The sequence below is a fragment of the Hypomesus transpacificus genome, chromosome 18 (assembly GCF_021917145.1).
Source record: "Hypomesus transpacificus isolate Combined female chromosome 18, fHypTra1, whole genome shotgun sequence".
NCBI lineage: Eukaryota > Metazoa > Chordata > Actinopteri > Osmeriformes > Osmeridae > Hypomesus > Hypomesus transpacificus.
Window position 1 is genome coordinate 5,959,740 of NC_061077.1, and position 24,534 is coordinate 5,984,273.

The 24,534-nt window shown below is 45.4% G+C and overlaps 2 protein-coding genes across 2 annotated transcripts; both read right to left on the reverse strand.

Annotated features, from left to right (window-relative positions):
• Window positions 1-24: 24 nt before the first annotated feature.
• On the reverse strand, window positions 25-3,558 carry LOC124480949 (transcription factor-like 5 protein). The gene is made up of 6 exons (XM_047040629.1): window positions 2,873-3,558; window positions 2,640-2,793; window positions 2,385-2,544; window positions 2,013-2,223; window positions 1,744-1,885; window positions 25-866 (listed from the first exon to the last, which is right to left on the reverse strand). Exons 1-6 carry the CDS (start codon window positions 3,556-3,558, stop codon window positions 741-743), a joined length of 1,479 nt encoding a protein of 492 aa, XP_046896585.1. The 3' UTR covers window positions 25-740.
• Window positions 3,559-4,242: 684 nt separating this feature from the next.
• LOC124480947 lies at window positions 4,243-24,414 on the reverse strand. The gene is made up of 16 exons (XM_047040626.1): window positions 24,326-24,414; window positions 23,211-23,279; window positions 22,082-23,093; window positions 21,736-21,982; window positions 21,401-21,631; window positions 21,078-21,252; window positions 15,674-16,172; window positions 15,229-15,388; window positions 14,956-15,072; window positions 14,667-14,768; window positions 14,399-14,552; window positions 13,575-14,262; window positions 13,317-13,470; window positions 13,094-13,183; window positions 12,809-13,004; window positions 4,243-12,699 (listed from the first exon to the last, which is right to left on the reverse strand). Exons 2-16 carry the CDS (start codon window positions 23,251-23,253, stop codon window positions 4,721-4,723), a joined length of 11,847 nt encoding a protein of 3,948 aa, XP_046896582.1. The 5' UTR covers window positions 23,254-23,279; window positions 24,326-24,414; the 3' UTR covers window positions 4,243-4,720.
• Window positions 24,415-24,534: the final 120 nt, after the last annotated feature.

The following is a 24,534-nucleotide window of genomic DNA, read 5'->3' on the forward strand; positions in this document are numbered from 1 at the left end:
AATAACAGAACAATATGCATTCATCTAATTACTTTTAATGTGGATTACGGCTGCCACACACAAGCAACTAACCTATACTTATTATTTAAAAGGTCAAAGGAAATACATTACAATCACACATGTCAAAGATGGACATGACAAATATAACAGAATTACATTTACAAACTTAACTCTAATTAGTGTGTAGCTCATCTTCTGCCATCTGTGCATGGCTTTGCAAAACACTGCAGCTCTGAAAAAATCTCAATAATATAAAGCTGTTTAAAAAGTGACATCTGTCTCTTTCCCACACAGTAACCTGATCCAAGACAACCATGCTTGAATGTTATACATGGTCTAAAACTTCCAAAACCTCCAAATTACATCCTTGTCATTTAAGTTTTTGAAGACAAAACTCAAATGCAATAACTCTTTTAACAGGAAATGATTAACAAATGGCTGGTGAATTAATAATAATAAAAACTGGTGGCCAAATACTGTGTATTAATGGTGCCCTACTTGTCCTGTCAAAGAGGTAGGACAATGAGTCAAAATCACACCTGCATTACATCCTCCTACCCCTCAAAACACACAAATAATAAGCATATGTGACCTTGGCAATACCTGATGTTATTGTGGAACAGATATCATCCCAATGCCATACCTGATGGAACAAAGTTACTGGAGGGTAAAATAAATTAGTAATAAATAGAATAGTAGTTAAATACTGATGGAAAAAGTGTAGGTTGTAAGCTGGTGGGTCACTGCTCTGCTGCCTGTGGGGCACTATGTGTCTCTGCTGTCTCCTGGTGGACCAAGATCTGACTGGAGACACCACTGGGCTTCAGACGGAGGCCAGTCTTTCCACAGAACGTGCTCTGGAACTCCTGAAGGAGAGGTCACCACATGAGAATAGATTTAGTGCCTCAGGGTAATAAGTCAACTTGCTGTAAGAATGAAGAGCAGGTGAGCTAAGGTACTCACACATGATCAGTTAAGAGTGCTCTGAGCTGGCTGTACTCTTGTTTTCCTATAGGGAGAGCAGTGGCATTGCTACCCACGATGTGGCGCAGAGCTTAAAACTGCCACCGAGCGCAAAGCTCAAACTTCATAGAACAACCAATGAGCTAACAGCTGTATGTGATGTTAAAGTTACCTAGCTGTTTATGTACGCTGCTGTGCAACACACCAAGTGCCTACAGCCGTGGCCAAAAGTATTGGGAGCGACATACATTTTGTGTTTGCAAAGCTTGCTGGGCCATGGCATAAAATGACTGCTAACATCATTTCAGTAAGTCATACCATCGGCACAGGGGAAAGTGTGAACTAGTTCTAGCCAGGTGAAATTACTCTATCCTTCTGATTGGATTTTAAGAGCAGATTGACTGCTGTAAAAGAGGGGACTATTTGCATATATTGAACATTTTAGCCCACAAAAAGCTTAAAAAAATATGAAATGTGCCTTATTGTATTCCAGTATTCTATAAAAACGTGAAAACATTTTCCTCAAATACTGAACCAGAAAACTTTGCAAAACACTTTTGTCATTGCCAAAACTTATGGCCATGACTGTACACTATGCTCTACGCTTTAACACGCTGTGAGCGAGCAGCACATTTCTTATCATTGAAGCCAGCTTCAGTGTATACTATCTTGTTAATCCAATCTTAGACACAAGACACATGATGCATAACAGTCAAGCACAGGTATGAATGTAAGCAACTTGTGACTGCTATGGTAACCAGGAAATGTGTCTCGTCTCACCTGTTTGATGGAATCTCCATAAACTTCTCTGATGTACTTCAGGAAGGCTGTGGTCCACTGCAGGGTTGTGGCTTTGTCAGTCTCATGGTTACAGAACGGTGCAAGCAGGTTCAGCTCATCACAGCAAAAGCGAATTCTCCTCCTAGACATCAGTAAGAGAATTGTTCCAGCTGCTCTTTTCTACTGTTGAAGAACTGCATGTAGGAAAGTCAAGAAAGGGTGGATGGATACTTGCAGCTGTTGTAGCACAAAGTTGTGAACATAGTTACCTGCGGTCTCTCTCTTTGCTGTTGTGTCTCTCTCTGCGCTGGCTACTCTCCACAGGGCCCCCTCCTCTCTTCCTGGTTCCTCCTGTGGCCCCTGCAGCTCCACTTACATCAGCTGAGCCTGCAGTAGAGGCGGTGGTGGCCTTTAGGCTCCGAGGGCCACGGGTTTTAGCCCGTTTAGCAGGAAGTGCAGGTCTTACAGCAGCACCATCATCTTTAAAAACATTAGGAATGGGAACATTAAAAAAATATACATTTTAAGGTGTTTGCTGGTTGCTGATACAGCATTACATGACATGGAGTGTGGTTTAGATACATGCAATATTATCAGCATAAAAACAAAAGGCAGGAGATAGCAGAGAAGCATTAACTTACTTTCTACTTTCACCCACACCTGTTCATCTGTTGGGGATGCGTTATTGATGCAGGGTGTTTTTGCATTCATTCTCTCTTGACGGCAGCTGAATGTGAAGTTCTTTGGGATAATCAATCCCTGATGCTTGTTGGTTTCAAGCACATGATTATTACCAAACCCCTGAGAATCACACTTTTGTTAATCACAAGATATAAAAAATGAATTATTAAGATTTCTTTGCAAATTAACTTTTGATTTTATAATGTTGCTCATACTTGACCACGAAAGCCTGCAATGGGGTTGAAGCTCCCTCCATACGTGTGTGACAGTTCAATGGGATTGCTTCGGTCTGATCTCATCCATTTCTGCATTTGAGGATGCATAGCTGCTTCTTGTGCTTCTGAAGAATGCTGAAGCATTGTCAAAAAACTGAAACACAAGGGTAAATAGATTATATATAGTGAAAGGTTGTACCATATAGTGTGTACACATACATAATAACACCTACTTGGTAAGAGCTACTGACTGTGAATCTTGCTGTCTGGGGAATTCACCACAGTTAAACCTCTTCTCCAAACGAACCCGGGCAGGAGGGTTAGGCCTGGCCAGTAAAGGTGCGCCATTGACAAATGGCTCTACACAACTGTCTCCTGTTGTATCACTCGCACTTCTGACTTTGGCCAAGACCGAGCCTGGCACTTCCCCGCAGGACGTCGGTGTCCTTTCACCTGATATGCCGTCAGCATCACTGACTAGAACCATTTTAATCCCCTGAACATCAAATTGATCTTGCTTGGCTGAGTGAGTCAAAATGGACTGCCCATCAGATAATGTTGATGGAAAATCTGATGGGGTGGTATGGGAAGACGTCGCGGTGTACTCGGTTTCAACCTTTGTATTCGTCGGTTGTTGAGCAGGGTTGCTGCCCACAGCAAAAATTGTTGAGTTAAATCGGGCATCTCCTGATCCGTCCGGGTCAGATGTTTGTGACTCCATGTGCGTCTGGATGATGTGTTGAAGATGTGTGTACTCCACATCAGTCATCTCCATCAAGTTTAACTCGGTGTTCAAAATCTGACCTTGGTCTTCCGTAACGCACCCGGTCTGGCTTACAATCACGCCGACAGAATCACAGTTGTACTGCGCTGACTGAGGTGACATACGCACTGTTTTGCAAGCGAATGACGTTAACATCCTAAAAAGCAAAGAAACACATTAATTGTTTGATTTTATGTTCTTTCAGTAAAATGAGGCAGCTGATTAACATTTTGACTTGTAACTAGCTTGTACACTGAACATCCTACATTTTTCCCGCTCTGATGGAAAGCCTCGCGCATCTGCATGACTTAGAAAAGTAGCTAGTGCTAGCCTTCCTTAACTAACATTAATGTTCGGTAAGAAGCAATGTTGTGTTAAAATTACTTGATGACAGCTTTAAAATAAGTTGAACATTTTAAGGCATAACTAACAAGATGATTGTATCTTTCCAGTTGATTTAACATTTTGGACAAGGAACTACTGTACTTGATGTTTTCGAAACATCTAGCATGCTTGCCTACCTAGCTAATAATGGCTAACTTTATAAAGTTATTCTTGCTTTTTTTTCCCATACAGCTACACATTTACGACACTTATTTTGCTCTTCTTTGCCAAGTAATTTAACACGAGACAACTACCTGGGTTGATTACTTGGTCTTCAATCTCATGAAATTGATCAAATCTTGTCAGTGGGCTCGTTCCTAACTGTACCAACTGTCAACTCAACAGGAATCCACTGGGGTAGCAACTGACGTCACTTAATCACGTACCAAACAATTCACTCCCTTGCTTTACTGAGCTGAACTTATCACAACAAAGAATTAAAAAATGATACATTTCTTAATCTTTCCAATGTTTTATTATTAACATACCATTCCATACATCATACATTTTAACAAATGTCAACAAGTTTGAACAAATAGGCCTTTCTAACCAGATGACAGTTTGGCTGTTCTTGCATTTAAAAGGGAAAAAAACCTGTACACTGTACACATTTGACTTTCAGTAACTATTGATCTGAGCTAATAATCTACTGAAAAATGGTAAATCAATTATAATAAAATTACATTCAGGAAATATGTAGTGCAACTATCTGGTTACCTTCAAACCGACTTACAGAAGAAGGCTAATGACCAACAGATGTTTCACAAAACAGTTCACAAAAATACCTTATGAATGATTAACACAGGCATTAGAACATTTTGATTAAAGAAGAAGGATCTCTATCTGACATTCTTTAACACTGCATAATATTTACCCACCCCCCCCCCCAAAAAACTTTATTTACAAACATTAAGTCCTGCAGTTCAGTCCTAAATTAAGCGGACCCCTTCTTGTCTTGTGTGTCTTGTGGGATATCTGTTAATTTAACATTATCATCTTTTTTATCCTGTTCTCCGTCTCTCAGTTTCTTTCCACTTTCTTTAGTGGTGTCTTTCCCTCTCCAATCTGTGGCTCTGGCTTTATCTATTTCTGCCTTAGCCTCCTCCTCCCTGTGCCTTTCTGTGTCTCTACCTCTGCATGAGCCTTTCTGTCTTCCCTCCTGTTGGATAGCTCCTCTATCACTTTCTCGCTCCAGACTCACTTGCCTACCTCTATTCCAATCCCTCCCATGAATGCCATCTTGCCCTCTTTTATTCTCTTCAGACAATACTCGCTCCTCTGAAAAGCGGGCGGATGAGTTGTTAACTATGTGGTGTGGTAAGTAATTAATGGCTTCAGTGGGTGTAGGGAGTAAGGGTGTTTTATGCTTTAGCAGTTGAACTCCTGATTTATTAAGTGGACTGTCAAAACCTAAACGTGGCTTCCCCCCACTGTCTGTAACATGCCCTGGAGATGTGCGCCTGGACCTGCTGAACGGTAAGGGATGAGGAACACCAGGGCCAGGCAATCCAGGAGAATGGCCCCCCTTTTGATTTTCAAAATGACCCCTTTGATGAGATAAAGGAAACTTTGGGTTGCTGAAATCGGGAGAAGGTGATCTCCGTGGCCTTGTGTTAGCGGTGGAATAGTTTTTTCTGAGTTCTTCAGACATTTTGGGACCCCGAACATTTTGAACTCCCTCTTCCCACTTGTCTTGTCTGCTTGTATCTGAGCTTCTCATTTCCTTTCTTATGGATGGATCCCTAATATCTGGCCTTGGGCCCCCAAAATCCTGTCCTTTAATATCTGTCCCTCTGCCCCTAAAGCCTGGAGCTCTTGTATCTGGCCCTGAGAATTTTAAGTTTGGCCCTCTAGTATCCTCCCTTGTGCCAGGACCTCTAAAGTCTGAGCCTTTCATATTGGGTCCTTGCCCCCCGAAGTCCTGACCTCTTCTATCCTCCATCATGTCTGGTCCTGGCCTCCTGAATTCTGGCCTTCTCATGTCTGGACCTGGCCCCCTGAAGTCTGGCCCTCTCATGTCTGGACCTGGCCCCCTAAATTCTGGCCCCCTCATGTCTGGACCTGGCCCCCTGACGTCTGGCCCTCTCATGTCTGGACCTGGCCCCCTGAAGTCTGGCCCTCTCCTGTCTGGACCTGGCCCCCTGAAGTCTGGCCCTCTCATGTCTAGACCAGGCCCCTCGAAATCTGTCCCTCTCATGTCCGGTCCCGGGCCTCTAAAGTCTGGTCCTCTCATGTCTCGCCCTGGGCCTCTAAAATCAGGACCTTTCCTTTCCTCCCTCATGTCAGGGCCTCTAAAATCTGGTCCTCCCATGCCAGGCCTTGGACCCCTGAAGTTTGGACCTCTTCTATCCTCCCTTGGTACAGGACCTCTGAAGTGTGGTCCTCCCATGTCTGCCCCTGAACCCCTGAAGTTTGGCCCTCTCCTATCTCCCCGAGTGTCAGGACCTCTACAGTCTGGTCCTCCCATGTCAGGCCCCGAACACCTGAAGTTTGGACCTCCTCTATCATCCCTCATGTCAGGATCTCTAAAGTCTGGTCCTCCCATGTCTGGCCCTGAACCCCTGAAGTTTGGACCTCTCCTATCTTCCCGAGTGTCAGGACCTCTACAGTCTGGTCCTCCCATGTCAGGCCCCGAACACCTGAAGTTTGGACCTCCTCTATCATCCCTCATGTCAGGATCTCTAAAGTCTGGTCCTCCCATGTCTGGCCCTGAACCCCTGAAGTTTGGACCTCTCCTATCTTCCCGAGTGTCAGGACCTCTACAGTCTGGTCCTCCCATGTCAGGCCCCGAACCCCTGAAGTTTGGACCTCCTCTATCATCTCTCATGTCAGGGTCTCTAAAGTCTGGTCCTCCCATGTCCGGCCCCAAACCCCTAAAGTTTGGACCACCTCTATCATCTCTCATGTCAGGGCCTCTAAAGTCTGGTCCTCGCATGTCAGGCCCCGAACCCCTAAAGTTTGGACCTCCTCTATCATCTCTCATGTCAGGGCCTCTAAAGTCTGATCCTACCATGTCAGGCCCAGAACCCCTGAAGTTTGGACCTCTCTTATCTTCCCGAGTGTCAGGGCCTCTGAAGTCTGGTCCTCCCATGTCTGGCCGTGGACCTCTAAACTTTGGACCTCTCCTATCCTCCCTTATGTCTGGCCCTGGCCCCACACTGTCAGGACCTCTATCTACTTCTGGACCTCTTCTTTCTCCCCCAAAGTCTGGCCCATGTCTCGCCATTTCTGTATCACTGATATCCTGGCCTCTCGTATTTAGTCTAACGCCTCTGATGTCTGATCCTTTCCTGTCCTTCCTTACTTCTGGACCTTTCATGTCTGGCTCTGGACCTTTACTTTCTCCTCTGAAATCTGGCCCATGTCTCCTCAAGTCTGCAGGATCCCTCCAAACTGTTCCTCTTCTTTCATTAGTATGTGGACCTCCAATATCTATTTCTGTTTGTCTTGTGTTTTCAGCGCTCCATTCTTCCCTCAAATTAGGACCTCTATCATACAGCACTGGTTCTGACCCTCTGGGACCTTGCCCTGAACTCCGTGGACAAGACTCTCTCTTTTCCTCCTTAAAACAGGGACCTCTGGTGTGTGGCCCTGGGCCTCTCCATTCATCCCTCATATCAGGATCTCCCCCATGGAGTTCTAGACTTCTCATATCTGGACCTGAAACTCGCCTACCTTGCGTGCTAGGGCCTCTCATATCAGGACCGCTTACATCTGGGCCTAGCCTTCCCCATTCCTCCCTTACGTTTGGCCCTGTTCTTCTCCATTCATCCCTCATGTCTTTCCCCGGTCCTTCCCATTCACCTCTGTCTGACCCTCTACCACATTGGTCTGGACCTCTGGGACCTGGTCTTCTCCATTCTTCCCTAATTTCTGGTCCTTTCCTCTCCTTGATATTATCAGGACCAGTCAGACCTGGACCACTCCATTTATTGGTTGTATCTGCCACTGACCCTGTCCTTTCATCCTTCACCTCTGGGTTTGACTCTCTCCATTCATCCCTCGTCTGTGGCCCTGATCTTCTCCATCCTTCCCTTGTGTCTGGGTCTGGCCCTTCCCATGTATCCCTCATGTCTGGTCTTCTTCCTTGTATGTCTTGATGTCTCTCTTGTCCGCTCATGTCTCCCAAACCCCCCTTCATACATACACTTCTAGCAGGAAGTTCTGGACCCTTCATATCTGGCTCTCTGTTGTCCTCCCTCATTTTTGGACCTGGACCTCTCCAATCATTCCTTATATCTAGCCCTAGGCCTCTGATATCTGGCCCCCTTATATCCGACCCTTCTTCTGCTACGTGTGATCCTTGACCCATTATCTCTCTGTCTGGAACAAGAACTCTACTGTCTGACCATGGACCTCGATTATCTACTTCTAGACCCCTGCCTGACCCTCGTCCCCTTATTCCTGATCCAGGCCCTCTACCTGGCCTCCGTCCCCTCATACTCGGTCCTGCACCTCTGCCTGACCCTCGTCTCCTAAAGTCTGGCCTAGAACTTCTATCTTCACCTCGAATGTCTAACCCTCTAACATCTGGCCCTGGATCCCGTCCATATTTTTCTAGTTCTATATGTGGCTCCCTTATGGCTGACCCTGTTCTTCCCCCTCTAAGGCTGGAGCCTATTCTGTTGGACCCTGGACGTCTCAGATCTGGATCTCTACTGTCCTCTATGTTAGAAACCCTTGCGTCTGGGCCTGCGCTTCTCTGATCTGGATCGAGCATGTCTGGCCCTGGACCCCTCATATCTGGGCAAATACCTTTCATACCTGGGGCCCTAATGTCTGAAATACGATGCCTCACTTCAGGTTCTACAACTAGCCTTCTTTTGCCACCTCTCAATGCAGGTCCTGGATCCCTCATTTCAAGTCTTGCTTCCCTAATATCTGGCCCTTCCTCTGTCATGTTTGAACCTAGATCTCTCTCATCTAGCCCTGCGCCTCTTGTGCCTATACTTCTCAGGTTTGGCTCAGGTGCATTGGAATCAGAGTCCCTGACATTTGACTTTGGACCTCTAATGTCTGGGCCTGACATGCCTTGCCCTGGCCCGATCATGTCTGGGCTTAGATGTCCCCTCTCATCCTGTGAAGTCCTAAAATGGTGGCCTCTAAAGTCTTGTGCTGGACCTCTCATATCTGTGCCTGAGCCTCTCATGTCTGGGCTTGGACTTCTGAAGTTTGGGCCTGTACCTCTGAAGTGTGGGCCTGGACCTCTGAAGTCTGGCCCTGGACCTCTCATGTCCAGGCAGGGGCCTCTGAAGTCTGAGCCTGGACTTCTGAAGTCTTGTCCTGGACCTCTCACGTCTGGGCATGGACCTCTGAAGTCTGGGCTAGGGCCACTCATATCTGGGCCAGGACCTCTGAAGTCTGGGCCTGGACCTCTGATGTCCGGGCCTGGGCCTCTCATGTCTGGGCCAGGACCTTTGAAGTCTTGGCATGGACCTCTGAAGTCTGGGCCTGGGCCTCTGATGTCTAGGCCTGGGCCTCTGATGTCTGGGCCTGGGCCTCTCATGTCTGGACCAGGACCTTTGAAGTCTGAGCCTGGGCCTCTCATGTCTGGGCCAGGAACTCTGAAGTCTGGGCCAGGGCCTCTGAAGTCTGGGCCAGGGCCCCTCATGTCTGGGCCAGGACCTTTGAAGTCTGGGCCTGGACCTCTGAAGTCTGGGCCAGAACCTCTAAAGTCTGGGCCTGGGCCTCTGAAGTCTGGGCCTGGACCTCTGAAGTCTAGGCCTGGGCCTCTGATGTCTGGGCCTGGACCTCTCATGTCTGGGCCTGGACCTCTCATGTCTGGGCCTGGACCTCTCATGTCTGGGCCTCTGATGTCTGGGCCTGGGCCTCTCATGTCTGGGCCAGTACCTCTGAAGTCTGGGCCTGGACCTCTGAAGTCTGGGTCTGGGCCTCTCATGTCTGGGCCAGGACCTCTGAAGTCTGGGCCTCTCATGTCTGGGTCTGGACCTCTCATGTCTGGGCCTGGACCTCTCATGTCTGGGCCTGGACCTCTGAAGTCTGGGCCTGGACTTCTGAAGTCTGGGCCCCTCATGTCTGGGCCCAGACCTCTCATGTCTGGGCCTGGACCTCTAAAGTCTGGGCCTGGGCCTCTGAAGGCAGGGACAGGGCCTCTCATGTCTGGGCCTGGACCTCTCATGTCTGGGCCGGGACCTCTGAAGTTTGGACATGGTCCTCTGCCATCTAGTTCTGTACCCCTAAAGCCTTGACATTCCATCTCTGGTTCTAGGCTTCCTATGTGTGGCTCCTTCATGGCTGGCCCCATTTGAGCAAATTTCATGTCTGAGACTGGCATCGCTTGACCTGTCCTTTCATTGCAAATGTTCTCCCTTCTCAGACCTGGACCTCCAAAGTGTGCTCCTGGACCAATCACTCCTAAACCTATATTAACTGGGCCTTTTATTTCTAAACCAGCTATTCTTATTTCAGGTTCATTCACTCCTTGGTCCCTTGCGCAAGACCCTGGGTCTGTGCTTTTCATGCTGGCGTCTTGCTCTCTCATGCCAGACCATCTCAAATCTCCTCTTGTTGGGTGTCCTTCATTATCAGGCCCTGTCATTCCCCTAGCAAGTGGATGCACCCCTCTGATATCCAGGCCAATGCCTTCATCCCTCTGGTCCGAACCTTTAGCCTCTATACTGCGACATCTCTCAATCTGTTGTTTTGGTGCAGTATTATAAGGACCTTGAGAGAGTTGCTGGTTCTCTGATGTACTCTGGACATTGAGTTGGTCCATTACTTCCCTTGGAAGGGATCCTCCTCTGTTGTTTTGATGCTTGCTGCCTATTTGTGTTTCTACCTTGTTTTGACTGGGTTGCTGTTCCTCAAGCTGCTGGGCTGGGTGACGACCATGGGACATTGGAATGCCTGTGTTTTCAGAAAGTCCTTGTTGTGATCCTACAGGCATAGACTGAGAGCAGTCTGCATTTGTTTTGTCCTCATGCTGCTTATCTGTGAGCAGTCCAGGATCTGAACCATCTGGGCAGGTATTTTCTGGGGCCACTGATTCCTTAGAGGGCCTCTTTTGTCCACCCGCTGAAAATGAAGCGGCATCATTTTTTGGTCTCGTTAAAGATGGAGATCTTCGATGGCCGCTGGAGCGCCGCCGCGGCTTGCGGTCTTTGCGATGAAGATGACGTCCTGAGTGTTCAGAGTGGTCCCGAGCTCTGTGACCTGATCTGTCCCTGTCACTCCGTCTGTGTCTCTCCTTCCGCCTCTCATTGCGTCCAGGTGAACGTCGGTAAAGTCTTTGTGGAGGGCTAATACGGTGATCCCTGGGTTTACGACCTCTCCTTTTTGGTGATTCCCTGCGTCTTCTCTCATGGGAAACTCCACGCTGATGTAGGCCAGGTGAAATGTCCCTGCGGGATGCTCCACGACACGAGCTAGACACAGAGGACTCACGTGTCAATATTTTCCTCTCTCCTTTAATGTCATCTTTTATCTCATCAAAGATGGATTCATCCTCTGGGTCGTAAGCAACATCAGAGTCCTCAATCTCACCAGTTGTAGAATTACTGTCCTCATCTTTTTCCATTTTTAGATCAGCCTGAAGCGACTTTTCAACATCATTCATGTCTGCATGTGAAACAGTTAGGGTTTCTGTCTCAATCTCCTGCTTGACCGTGACTTGTTGTATGGACGTTTCTATCTTTACAGATTTGATGGTCAGGCTCTGTCTAGAGTCCCTGTCCTGGTCATTAGAAACATCAGAATGTTGGGTTTCGGACTCCTCTGAGGCATTTGGTTGATTTAGGTTAGCAGTCCCAGATTTAGGAGGAGGAGACATTAAGGCATCAGAGACAGAGAAATGTGCCATGAACATGCCTACTGCCTCTCTCTGCTGGCGAAGCGCTTCCTCTTGCTCCTTCAACTGACGCTTCTGTTCTTCAATCTGTTTATTAAGCTCCTCCAGCATTCGCTGTTGCTCAGTAAGTGTTGCAGCTGACACAACCACAGTACCAACATGGGGGAGGTCCAGAGTGGCCGGGACAGGCCCAGGTAGGGCCAGAGGGGCTGGGACAGGAGCTGGAGTCGGGTCTGGGGCTGGAATTGTGTCTGGTGTTGGAGTTGGGACAGGGACTTTTGCTACATTGACCACATGATTTTTCATAACTTCAAAGATGGTCTCATCCTCAGGGTCATAAGCCACCCCATCATCCATGGGCTCCTCAAGGGTATTTTTCGGAATCATTTGAATCCTAACCGGAGCAACCATTCCATACCCCTTTACTGGATCATATTCCTCCTCTGGATCATATGGCCGATCATAATCAGTTTCCTCGTCCTCTATTGCTGTAACTTTGGATTTCTGTCCATACTGCTGAACTATTGGATCTACAATTGGGGGTGGAGGAGGAAGAGGTAATGCTGAAACGGCTGGAGCCACAGGCACCACAGGAGAGGTGCTCACAGCTGGAGCCACAGAGTCATTAGTTTTTTTTCCAAACAGTGTCGACAGGATAGTCTGAAGGGGATTGTTGTGGGTACCGGTAGTGGAGGTCCCACTAGGTGAACTAGAGTTAGGGGTGGTCTTTGCAGAGAGGGTAGAAGAGATGGGGGCTGAGGCAGAGGCGGGGGGTGTGGCAGAGGTGAGGAGAGTTTTGTTCGAAGCCAGAAGAGATGGGATTGTTATTGAGCCAGAGGAGGAAGAGTCTGATGGGGATCCAATTGAGGGAGGGGAGCTAGGAGAGGTGGTGAAGATAGGGGTCTCTGGGTCATAGGGCTGGAACATTTCCAGTTTGTCAGAGCCATAGAGAACTGGGGGTTTTGGAAGGCCAGTATCTCTTGGGTCTTTACACATGTGAATCTTGGGTCTCTTCTCTTCAGCCTCTTGCAGAGAGTTTCCGGGACGTTTTGGTCTCTGGCAAATTGCCAAGCCCAGCAAGAGATTGGGCCGATTCTTTTCAAGCCCTGTAAAACCGCAAAGAAAAGTTTCTTACACATAGACTGGAAATAAATCTAAATTATGTGCATTACAAAAAGATTCTCTGTATTATAATGTTTTCCATATATATTATACCTGGCCCATCTAAAGGTTGAAGTTTGGAAGGGATGATCTCCTTTGCACTGAGTGGAACCAGATATAAGTCCTTAATGCTGCGGCTGTTATTGGCCACAACACCAAAACGTTTTCTGCTGCTGAAGTAAGAGAACAGGGACACATACGCCACCTCCTCTTCCTCTGTTGCTGGGTGGAAACGGATTACACATAGCTCCTGTGGAACAACAGGCGAAGAGAAGAAATCAACAAATACATTCATGCAGGAAAGTTGAGAAAACTGAGAAATATTTCACGAGTGCTTGCCTTTGTCACAGAGGTCCTCACTCTAGCAACATACTCCCACACAGTTTGAGGGGAAATTCGTCCGCCAATCTGTATGGTATCAGGCAGATCCTGGGCAAAATAGATTTCTTATGAGTACCTACATTAAACTAAATTCCACAATGCATACAAATTCAAAAACATTTAAAGTGAGGATAGTTTAACACAATTTAGTATATTAAAATCTACAAAATAGATTACTTACCATTTTCAGACAATCCGGCGAGCCTGAGACCAGATATCCCTTGGTGACAAACTTGGCAACGCTGATCATGTTAAGGAAACCCTTCCACGTAATGTCTTGTTTGGCCAGGAACTGAGCAGTCTCTCCATCAGGAGGGGAGTGAGAGGTCACTGCACTACAGGACAAGAACAACACCACAATCATACTACATACTTGGACATAGAGTTACTAAGCTTAAGAAAGTCATGGATGATCCTAAATATAACTTGGAAGAGTTACCTTGAGGATGATCCTGATGTACCATAGAATCTAGCGTCTGCTGAAGAAGATGGCTTCATCAAAATTGATTTGGGTATAGTTTGGGGTGGTAGTGATGGTGGCAAAGGAAGGGCTGGCTTGGTCCAGGTCACAGTTTCTCGTACAGGGACATAGGATATTGGTGTGGGTGGAGCTGGGGTGGAAGAAACAGTTGCCATGGCAGAAGGCCGGTTGCCAGCAGTTCGGGGGTCACGTCTTGTGATTGTTACTGTAGATACAGCCGGGATCATTACTGGTGTATAGGCTCTGGTAGGTGCTTTAACTATGGGGTTGTCCTGTGTTGGGGATGCAGGAGAGTCATTGATGGGGGAGCTTGGGGAATCCTGTAAAGGGGAAGTGGGAGAGTCCAAAACAGGAGAAGCAGGGGAATCCATGAAAGTAGAAGCCGGGGTTTCAGAGAATGGACGGCCACGGGGATCAATAACAAGGGAGACTGGGGATTCCAAGATGGGAGAGTCAGGAGGGGCAAGGAGGGGAGAGTCACCCCCTGTTGGATTCTTCCATGCTCCTTCCTGGGAGCTTCCATACATCCAGGATTGGCCATAATGCTGCCTGTCTCTATTTGACTCAGATAATCTATTTGATGAAGAGGCTGAAAACTTTGTTTTTTTCTGTTCTGGCTCCTCCTCCTCGTCAATTGTTATCTGACCTGAAGCAGGGGACAGACACATACACTCAAACAAGTTCTCTTTGTAATAAACATATAGCCCTGAGTTGGTAAAAAATGTTGTTTCTTTGATGCATGTTCACTGAACTGTCAACATATTATAAATAATAAAGTTTACCTGTGCAAATTTTGCACTTGAGGTCAAACAAGTGAGTTCGGTGCTCTGCGGTTGTGTCTTTCAGCATACAATTGAGAATGTCTGGGACAGAGGTGCTCTGAATAGGTCGATTTGGCCTGGCCTTGAGGGGAGGAGGAAGTGTTTTCTTGAGTTCCTGCAATAACATGTTGTTCAGTAAACAAACGCAAACACATCACACATCTTGTATTATAGTAGCTAGTGATATGGTATGCTAAAAGTCACTCAAAGTTCAGGGGGAGATTCGTACAATGTTCCTATTAGTCCTGGAAGGCGCTGCAGTCAAACTGGGTAGCTCCATCTTGGTCATTTCTGGCTTCAGCTGCAGACATGGGGCTTTAGTACCAGACTCCTGGTACATACACAGCAAATAAGCAATCAGAGCATGACACACCATGCAATCACGTATTGAGATAAAAATAATCATACGAATAAATAGAGAAGGAAAATAAATGTATTTCAAATAGTGACATGTGAGATGAGCATGTGAATGTGCGGTCATGTATTCTCATCTGTAACATTTGCTTGTGATTCTGTACCTCTTCTGTGACCTTTGTATTGATCTCTGGTACTTTGGTGGCCTGCATGTCCCTCTGACTCATCCTGGCCAACCTGAAGGGGCTGATCTCCCCCCGGATGACCCGGTACAGCAAGCCCTGAAGAGGGGAAAAGGTAACCCCAATGACTAAAGCTAACAATGAGTATACTGACCAGACACCAATTAATAATATAGATCTGTAATAAAACATAATTTTACTTATAATTACAGCTGAACTTAAATATCTATTAAAGTTTTATCTGTATAGACCAACCTTGTTTTTGGGGTCTTTTATGTTGAACATGATTGTTCGATACTTATTCATGTACTTGCTGTCTGTATTGCGAAATATGTCGAACATCTCCATCTCAATGTTTGTGACAAGTTTCCCAACATCACTTTCAGACATCTCCAAGTCATCACAGTCACAAACCCTATCGGAATTAAAATGTAATTTGTGAGCCTCCAAGTGTTGTTCAAAGTATATCAGAGGAAAGACAGACAGGGAATGTGACAAATAAACACTCTTTAGATTTTATAAATTGTATCCCATACTGTATATGGCTCATGAATGTGATCACCAATCATAAAATCAACCAAGGAAGATAAATATCTGCTTTTCAGCCATCACCCTTCATTCCAGAACATAGACAAGACACCACCAAACGACAAATGATAAACATCTAAAAATCCAATTAAAAGAACAAATTATTTCTCACCTCTTAAACAAGATGCTGGTGAGTGAGCGCTGGATGCTCTGCCTGACCTGGTTGTTTGGCTGTGAGGGTCTGGAGGAGGGGGCAATGGGTGCCGGGGACACAGGGAGAGTCCTGGTCTCTGCCAACAAACTTCCAGCTGAGGGTGAACATGGTACCGAGCTGGGGGATGATTCATGTTGCTTCTTGGGGATAATGAATGAGGTTTTGCTAATCTTTAAGGCACCGGTGTCATGATGTCTGGATGTTGACGTGCCTGGGGTCTCTGGAGTTGGAGAGGGACTTGATTTTGAGAGGATGGGTTGAGGAGAAAGCGCTGAGTCAACAGCAGCTTTCCTTGATACACTGTCAGCATTAACTGGTTTTGTTGTCTTCCCCGGAGCACCTCCCAGAGGGGGTGAGGACTCAGAGGGGCTCTCAGAGCAGGGAGTGGCGTCTGGAGACTGCCTCGGGAGAGTTACTGGCTCACTCTCAGCGTCTACCTGCTCAGTGTCTTTATCGGCTGTCAGGAAATAGAATAACAGGGTAACTGAGTCAGTCCTGAACACACACACACGACACCTGAGATCTGTGACTAAAATGACTCATACAGAATTTGGTATATGTAAGCTGCTTATAAACTCAACACAGAAGCTTTTTCACATCTGTTATCTGAGAGGTATTGCTTGAGTAATATTTTTTTAATCTTATGTAATGTACCTGACCTTAAATACGTTAAAATCGATAGCTACAATCAATTTCAACACTGGAAAGGCAGAGCAGGGACTGGTGTCAAGAGATCATCAATCCCATGGTGGGACCTGTGTCTGTCAAGAAACTGCTGTGTTCCCTAATGTGTAACTCAGGAGTAATGTTGTCATTAGGTTTGCAACTGAGACATTCTGGTATGGTAATGAAGTCCTTTAAATATTTGGGTAGTCAGATAAAAATACAAAAATAAGAAAATATGCATTTTTCAGTTGGTCTGAAAGAGCAAACAGGCAGATGTCCTCTGGTTCACAAAATGGTATGAAACTTCACCAACATGGTATGATGCTTTAGCGAATAGTGTGGGTAATTGTGGCATAGTAATTTGAGAAGTATTCTGTTCCTGCAGACACATTTATCTATAGGGCCTTTAAAACTAGAACACTAAGAACAGGATGGCCTAGATTCACATAACTGACTGGTTCCTTTCCAAAGTGAACACATGCAAATGGAAGTAAAAATGCATTTTAACTGGAATTATTTCAACAATACTCCTAAATTATTGAAGATACCTCAATAATGTGACTTGTGTTGATCTTAATAAGAGGAAGTTGACAGTCTGCTTGAGACTCCATCTAAAGGTTTGCAATACTGCATCCCAAGAGATGGTTAACTACCTTTCACACAAGTACGCATTTAATGCAGACGGTGGTGAACTGCAGTGTATCATATTTTGTCAGTGTGACACTTATCGCCATCCTCGTGTGTTTCCCCTAATATTCACGTTTGTATAGTCAAACCATAAGACTATCTTGTGAGAGATGGTAGTGGATGAGATTAGCATGAGACCTGTGTTCCAAACCCAGGTCACATGGGCGCTTCGACTCAGATGGGCTCCATGGCAGAGAGGGACGGTATTTAGTCAATCCAATGCAGCTGTAGTGGCTCTTGTGATAGCTAAAGTGGCTCTGCATTACTCTTGGACTATTAGTATGATTCTGACTGTGATGATTGGGCTTGACTGTTCACTGTTACCCACTCAGCCGTATGAAAGGAATTTGTACATTACTTTTACAGCTTGTGGAAAAAAAAGACCACTGTGAGGATTTTTTTCAAACTGACTAAACCCTTTGAAATATGCATTCCTTTTAACTGTGATGAAAGTTATTTCCTCTGATTCAATTATTATATTCTCATTACATTTGCATTGGTAATCCATTTGAAGATTGAACAGCCTCATGTTTGTGTGCACCAACTACAACTGGAGCTGCTTGCACTGGACTGAGTCTGTTGCATGGTCTTGTTTGGAGTTCGACATTGCTTGTGTGGTACTCATACATCTGAGGTGTTTCTACTCAGTCGTTTCTACTTCCGTTTTGGGAGAAAAATGTAACTGAATCTCAACATTTATGTTTTAGGACTAGTCTTCACACTACCTGCATTCCTGTGACAAAATAAATTGTGATTTATTGAGGTGGCCAGTAGATGGTGCTTGTGCTTCATAATGCATAAAGGCTCCCACAAGTATTTGACCATCCAACAAGAAGCAGACATGTGTGTCATGTGACAAACTTTGCAGCACACAAATGTTTCTTCAAACGTTCAATAACTCCTGATCAGAAATAGATCCAACCCCTTGCAAAGATGAAGAGAAATGTGGTCACTTCAAACTAAAGTACTGTGCAGTCTCAGGGCCTCCTTGCATGTCTTAAGCTTTGCCTATGTAAAGCAAAAGTCTTGGTAGTTCTGCTATGGTTAGTAACCTCAGTAAGAGGTATGGGGTGGGTCTTGGTCCAGTCTATGATTGGTATGAGGATGTCAGTCACCAGTCATTGATTGGGATAGGAGTTGATGTCCATTTAGCAGTCAAATCACAACTGCCAAAACAAAAACTCAACCACAACAAAATAAAAAAGGGGCACAGACCTGGTGCAAGCGTGCTTTGTGTTTCAAGTGATGTTGGTGTATTTGCTCCAAAATACCGATTCCAAAAATGTGAGAATACTTAAATAGATTGAGGCAACAGAAATGGCTACCAAGCTTTGTAATGTGCTCTCCAGAAAGCCTGTGTTGTGGACAAGATGATGAAAGACACTGCACCTATAAAATATAGCGTAGGGTTTTCCACGGAAAACAAGACCTGCACACTATACCCAAACTAAAGGACAGTTGTGTGGTTATTTATTGTCTTCTAGGATGAAGCAGGCTCTCCAAAAAAGCAATGGCAGTGAGCATGAATTATGGAACCTAGTGATTAAGTATAGCAGAACACTGGCTATACTGGCAATGACCAGTTGTATTATTGTCCTCTTCATAGAGATTGTATCATTCACTGTTAGTAGGCATCCTGAGTGGTATTCATTAAGGGCAACCGGCATTCTTCATCATCCTTCCACTTCTCTCCTCGGCCCCATGCTGCAGCTGAAAATCCCTCCTTATCTCACCAGTCTCCGTTTACCAACTTATGACACCTTTGGATCCAACAGGACTCACATAGTGTGTGTACATGAGTGACAGTGTTTGTGTATGTACATTATCATAAATGTGTCTGTGTGCATGTGTAAATGCATGTGTGCAAGTATGTATGATGTATGTATGTATGTATGCATGCACGATATGTGTGTATGAACATAGTTGTCACTTGGACTGCAAGTTGTAGCGTTACAGGGATGCAGCTCTGAGTATAGACCAATAGCACTTGTAGCAAACCCTGCCAGAAACTGACGATGTTCATTGGCGTTTGATCCCCACCAGTTCAAGGTTGTGTAACTTCGGACACAACTTAACGGAGGTGGTTGGGAAGGGAGTGGACTGAGGCAGTGGCTTGAAAAATCACACAATGACACTTGTCATTTGCAATGACACTGCATAAGCCTGTAGATGTTGCCTTCAGAGTACCTTGAGCAGGGAACTGGGCTTGATCCCCATCAAGTGTGCCCAACAAGACATCCTGTTGTTGTAGTGCCGTGGACAATCTACATTTTCCCTCAACATGGCTCCATCCAAAATGTGTTCAAAAGGTCACAAAAGTATGGACTATAAAGATCACTCAGAATAAATAAATACAAAACTAATTTGTCTGCAGTAGTAAGTGTAAATCTATCTTAAATTTCAATGGAAGAAGTCATTTATAAATGATTTACTAAGTTCTGATTCTTTCTGATTCAGTAAACTACTATAGGAGCTTCCAAAAGTATGGAATGAATTAGTTAAAATAGAAATGATTTAACAACCTTCCACCTTAGAAACAGGCTTGTGTATGATTACCTAAACTTATCAAGTAGGCACCAAAATGTGAAATGCTGTGACATCTGTGGGCATAAGAACTTTCTACTCTCTGAGCAGAGGAATTCAAAGAGAGATAGCTCTGACTTGGTGAGGAAGTGCCGTTCCAACCATGTGACCCTGTTCTGTACTTTCCCAGTACAAAGTGAATGTAGTGCAGGATCCCTCACCAGCACTGAATAGTTGTGGATAATGTGTCGAGAAGTGTGGAAAGTGTATCACAGAGAGAACCCAGTAAACTTGGCGAAATGTGGCAACTGTGTCTTCAGTTTCTGATGATACTTTTGAATCCAAGCAGCAACATAAGCCCTAAGACTACAAAACTAGACCAGGATGTAGCATTTATAAAGAGAAAGGAGATATGCAGCTGAAAATACCAACTACAAAGTGGCTTGCTAGAATGTTAATATCCACTTGCTGTAAATATTATAACACTCATAAAAGGAATAAATTAATTTTAAAGAACCACTACTAATATAATGTCTCTGTTCTAAAGAGGATTCATGTGAAGAAGAAGAAAAAAAGGTCTGGCTCGTCTATGCAGTCTATCCGTCTCAAAAGTGATCACGTCCTTGAAAACTGTTTCCTAAAACGCCACTACACATTTCTAAACTTCCATAAGTAATTAACTACATACCAAGCTAATCTAATGCTCTCTCAGTTAACACCTGTGGTCATATGACAGTGCTATTCCAGTATATCAAAGAGGATAGTGACCTGGGGTTTGAGGTAACCTGGTATAGAGAAGTTGTCTTCCTGGACTACAGGTGGGCTAAATACCATGGAATAAGGAGAGATCGTCTTCCGTGTTGTCATTTGTCTTCTTCCCTCATCCCACTGGCTGTGTAAGTGTGCAGCCTGCATTTTTTGTAAGATTTACATTGTTTTGTAAATGTTGAACTCCTTAACTTTTGCATTCAGGACACGACTGACTTTTACCAGCTTTTGGACAGTGAATAATTGGACTGGTCTAAAGACCTACCCAAGTTTTTCACTTCTCCATTCAAATTAATTCTTAAAAAGGCATTACCTTGTTTTCCCTGCAATGGTTGTGTTCTGTTCACAAAATTTCTTGGTATTCCAGGCTACTCCAGGGTAGCTGTGTGTTATTGCGGTCGTCTTGTTATTACAATCCAGCTCATAACCTACTGCACTAAGTACTACCATAAAATGTACTGCATTACCGTAATTACCAAATTAATGTGCCATTTCCTTTATCATAGTTCTGATAATTTCCCTCAGATGGAACTATTTCAACTACTGCTAAAGGCTTGATGGCTCATACTGTTTTGTTGAAAATGCTTACCAATTGCTGACACTTGTCATGTCTGGACAGTACTGAATGATCCGGTGTGCCTCGTGTTCAAACAACTACCGAGCGTGTACAAGGATAATTCAGTGTGGCTGGGGTGTATGTGCAGTGAGTGATACATACACGCCTTGTAAAACATAGACGATGCTATGGGAGTAGCCTGAACTGGAGTGAGTTTAGGGTCGCAGGATGAGGATGACTTGGCCTCTTCCTGATCCTCTTCTTCCTCCTTCTCCTCTACAGTTTCTGCATCAGGCTGTTCTGCTGACGTCCTAGTCATTCGACCAGACCTCTGACCCTACAATCAGGATGGTTGCTGATTAGTTTCAATATCAATCTCAACCTCAATATGCAATAATAATAAAAACAAAAGCATCTTTGAGATGCATTTATAAGAAATGAGGATATCCAGGAAAGTATGTCATCTTTTCATGGGCATCAATTACCTTAGGAATGACTTTGGTAGCTGCTTTCCTCTGTGGCCGTGCTTTCAATTTGGGCTCCTTGGAATCGGAGAGGGTTTTCATGGTGGCTGCAGCATGCTGGACGATGCAGTCTGTGCTACAGTAGACTGATTCTGGTAAAGCGTGTTTAGGGCACCCGGGGCCAATGCAGCAGGAAAGGGAGCTCTCTGTCTCAGCCTCCACCTTAGTCATCTCCTCAATCACCATAGCCTCCTGAGACCAGACTCACATCTCAGACCACTACACCTCATACTGACACCTCAGACATACAATTAAATGACAACTATGTTTGTATTTAAACATACTTCCTGACTCACCTTTAAGGTTGGCGCTTCATGGACCGGCTCATTCTGGACATCCGCTTCCTTTTCCTGTACCAAAGTAGGAAGTGTCAGACCTTCAGGCAGGTTCTGGTGGGTCTGGGACTGGCTCTGGTTACGGCTGTTGCAGTTAGGACAGATGTAGTCCTGCCTGCTCCTTTCCATCTGGCGACCCTGAGCCTCGGTAATGCCAACACATTGGCCATGGAACCAGTCCTGACAACTGTCACAGCAGATCATGAACCTAGAGTTGAATGCAAGGAATCACGTTACTGAGTTAGCAATAGGTGAGGCACTTGGTTATGGTTAGGTCCCTTGACATATTGGAAGATGCTGTACACACCTTTTGTTGTGCTTCTGTCGACAGATGCAGTAAAGAGCATTGGGGTTATAACCCTCACTGTCTGATATGCTCGAGTACTCAGTGTTCCTGTCCTCCTCTTGCTCTGGGGCGTCATCACATTGATTAGGCTTTTCTTCTGTCACCTGTTCCAGGTCAGTCTCAGCAGTTGGAGAGTCTGAGCTGGATGGCTGAATGGGGCTTTGAGACTCAAATCTTATTATGTCTTTCTCGGGACTCCTTACTCTCTCTTGCTGCTCAACCTGATTTACAAATATCACCTCTTCCTCCTCGTCGGCAGTACTGGACTCAGGCTCTGCCCTCCCCCTTCCTCGACCCCTACCTCTCCCTCTGCCCCTACCTCGCCCTCTCCCTCTCACTCTCCCTCTTGCCCCACCTTTAGCCCGGCCTCTGCCACCACCCTTGGCCTTCAGCTTTTCCTGGAGTTCCTTGAGAGTGAGTTCTTCGCTGTCATCCTCTTTATTGGAGGAAATTGCAATCACCTCTGTACTGGAAAGAGTCAATAAATCCCTACTAGGCACACAATCCCCACTAGGCCCATCATCCCCATGCCCACCCCCACCAATGTCAGGGTCTGCGACAGACACGTCCTTCTCTCCTAAAAGGGAAAAGGCGGTGTGGAAAGCAGAACCAAAGTCTTGCCATGAGCTGGGATTGAGGCTCCCACCAGAGCAGGCCTCTGCGTCTGGGTCCGCCTCCACTGGGGAGGATGGAGCTGACCACTCCAAATCAGCTACGACACTTGGACCTCCCTGCCCTCTTTTAGGAGTAACTGTGGGCGTCTGGAATGGTTGTCTAGCTTGGCGACCACTGGTCCGTCGCACAAGTGGAGGACTGGGCTCTGGGTCTCCAATCTCATCCATAAATTCCCTCCTGGCAATGGTTGACCGTCTGAAACCCCAAGTCTTTTTGAACTCCATGAGAGTCGGCCTAGATGTCTTGTCGGCACCTTGAACCTCCAGCGGTTCCTCTGCATCACTTCCACCATGTTCCTCTATAGACAGACAGATAAGGTCACAAGGGGAAGGATTTAAACAAGCATATACCTTTATCTGGCTCGAGGGCAAATAGAAAATTCATTACCATGACTAAGATGGAAACAAGAGCTTACCTGCATCACCAGCCGTTACGTCATCATTTGGATCAATATCCATACTTTCATCCACGATGAACAACCTGCCTTTATATCAAGACAGAGAAAGCATTGTGGTTATTACCCCTCATTCACATACCACAGTCCTTTGTATCCATTCATTTAACTTTCCGACGGAACACCTGAAAACAGAAAGTCTAAGGAGCAATAACAGTATTAGTAAGTGTAACACTACTTGTCTGCTGTAGTTGTCCTAAACAAGGGGGACTATTTCTCAAGAGTACTATAAAGCAATAACTGAATCACAACGCGTACACCACTGACGTCCATATGTATTGGGATTTGTGGGAGCATTAACGAATTGCTTTGTCATTCAACAGTTTAATCCAACGGCAAGGGCCGTATTAAACGTTTTGAAATAGCATTACTCTAGCTTGCAAACCACAAATGTTGCTTTTGGTTGCTAGTCATAACGCGCAAGGCTACCAAGGCTATCACTACCTCCTACAATAGAAAAGGCAACCAAGCTAACGAAGGTTAGCCTACAAACTGAAAACAAAACATTTTTCGCTTAAAATCTGTATTAATGCTGCTTTACCAGGTTACAGAAATATACTAGCTGATCACTTGTTTCCTTTAAAATGCATGCATGTCCCCAATTGCGTAAAATATTAAAAGTGTTAGACTAAACATACAGCGGTTTACATTTTACAGAACACACTTCCAGGTCATAGTCTAAGCCAGGGGTGTCGAACTCCGGTCCTCGAGGGCCGCTGTCCTGCATGTTTTAGATGTTTCCCTGCTCCAACACACCTGATTCAATTAAAAGGGTTGTTATAACGACCATTCATTCGAATCAGGTGAGCTGGATCAGGGAAACATCTAAAACATGCAGGACAGCGGCCCTCGAGGACCGGAGCTCGACACCCCTGGTCTAAGCCATCATCACATACTAGCTTGCTAGCTACTAGTAGCTAGAAGTAGGAAGGCAAAGCTAGTTTTGCGAGTTGGCACATGACGAACGTATGCCAAATAATGCATAATACACATACATCCATGCGCCATTAGATACATTTGCAATGTATCAAAATGTATAGGATTTGTTTTAAATAGAAGAGACATTAGTAACTTACAATCTTGTTATACGCTCGTGATAATTGGCTTTACCCAAGTCTATCGCAGTTTGTCTTCCATTTTCTCCTCTGGCACTGCCGAGTGCAATCCCCGGTTGTGTATCCTACCGCGCGGAAGGATACCACTTAAGAGTGATCTGAGACACACAGTAGATGACTCCTACTGTGGCAGGATGGAGATCAGATGACAATTACTGTCCTTTTTGGTA

Coding starts and splice junctions, on each gene's coding strand:
- LOC124480949 (XM_047040629.1), bottom strand. CDS start 3,558: ATGTTAACGTCATTCGCTTGCAAAACAGTGCGTATGTCACCTCAGTCA. Junction 2,545..2,639: donor TTGCAGGCTTTCGTGGTCAA/GTATGAGCAACA, acceptor TGTGATTCTCAG/GGGTTTGGTAATAATCATGT. Junction 2,224..2,384: donor GGTGTGGGTGAAAGTAGAAA/GTAAGTTAATGC, acceptor ATGTTTTTAAAG/ATGATGGTGCTGCTGTAAGA.
- LOC124480947 (XM_047040626.1), bottom strand. CDS start 23,253: ATGGATATTGATCCAAATGATGACGTAACGGCTGGTGATGCAG. Junction 15,389..15,673: donor ACCAGCATCTTGTTTAAGAG/GTGAGAAATAAT, acceptor TAATTCCGATAG/GGTTTGTGACTGTGATGACT. Junction 13,005..13,093: donor TGAGGACCTCTGTGACAAAG/GCAAGCACTCGT, acceptor GTTGTTCCACAG/GAGCTATGTGTAATCCGTTT.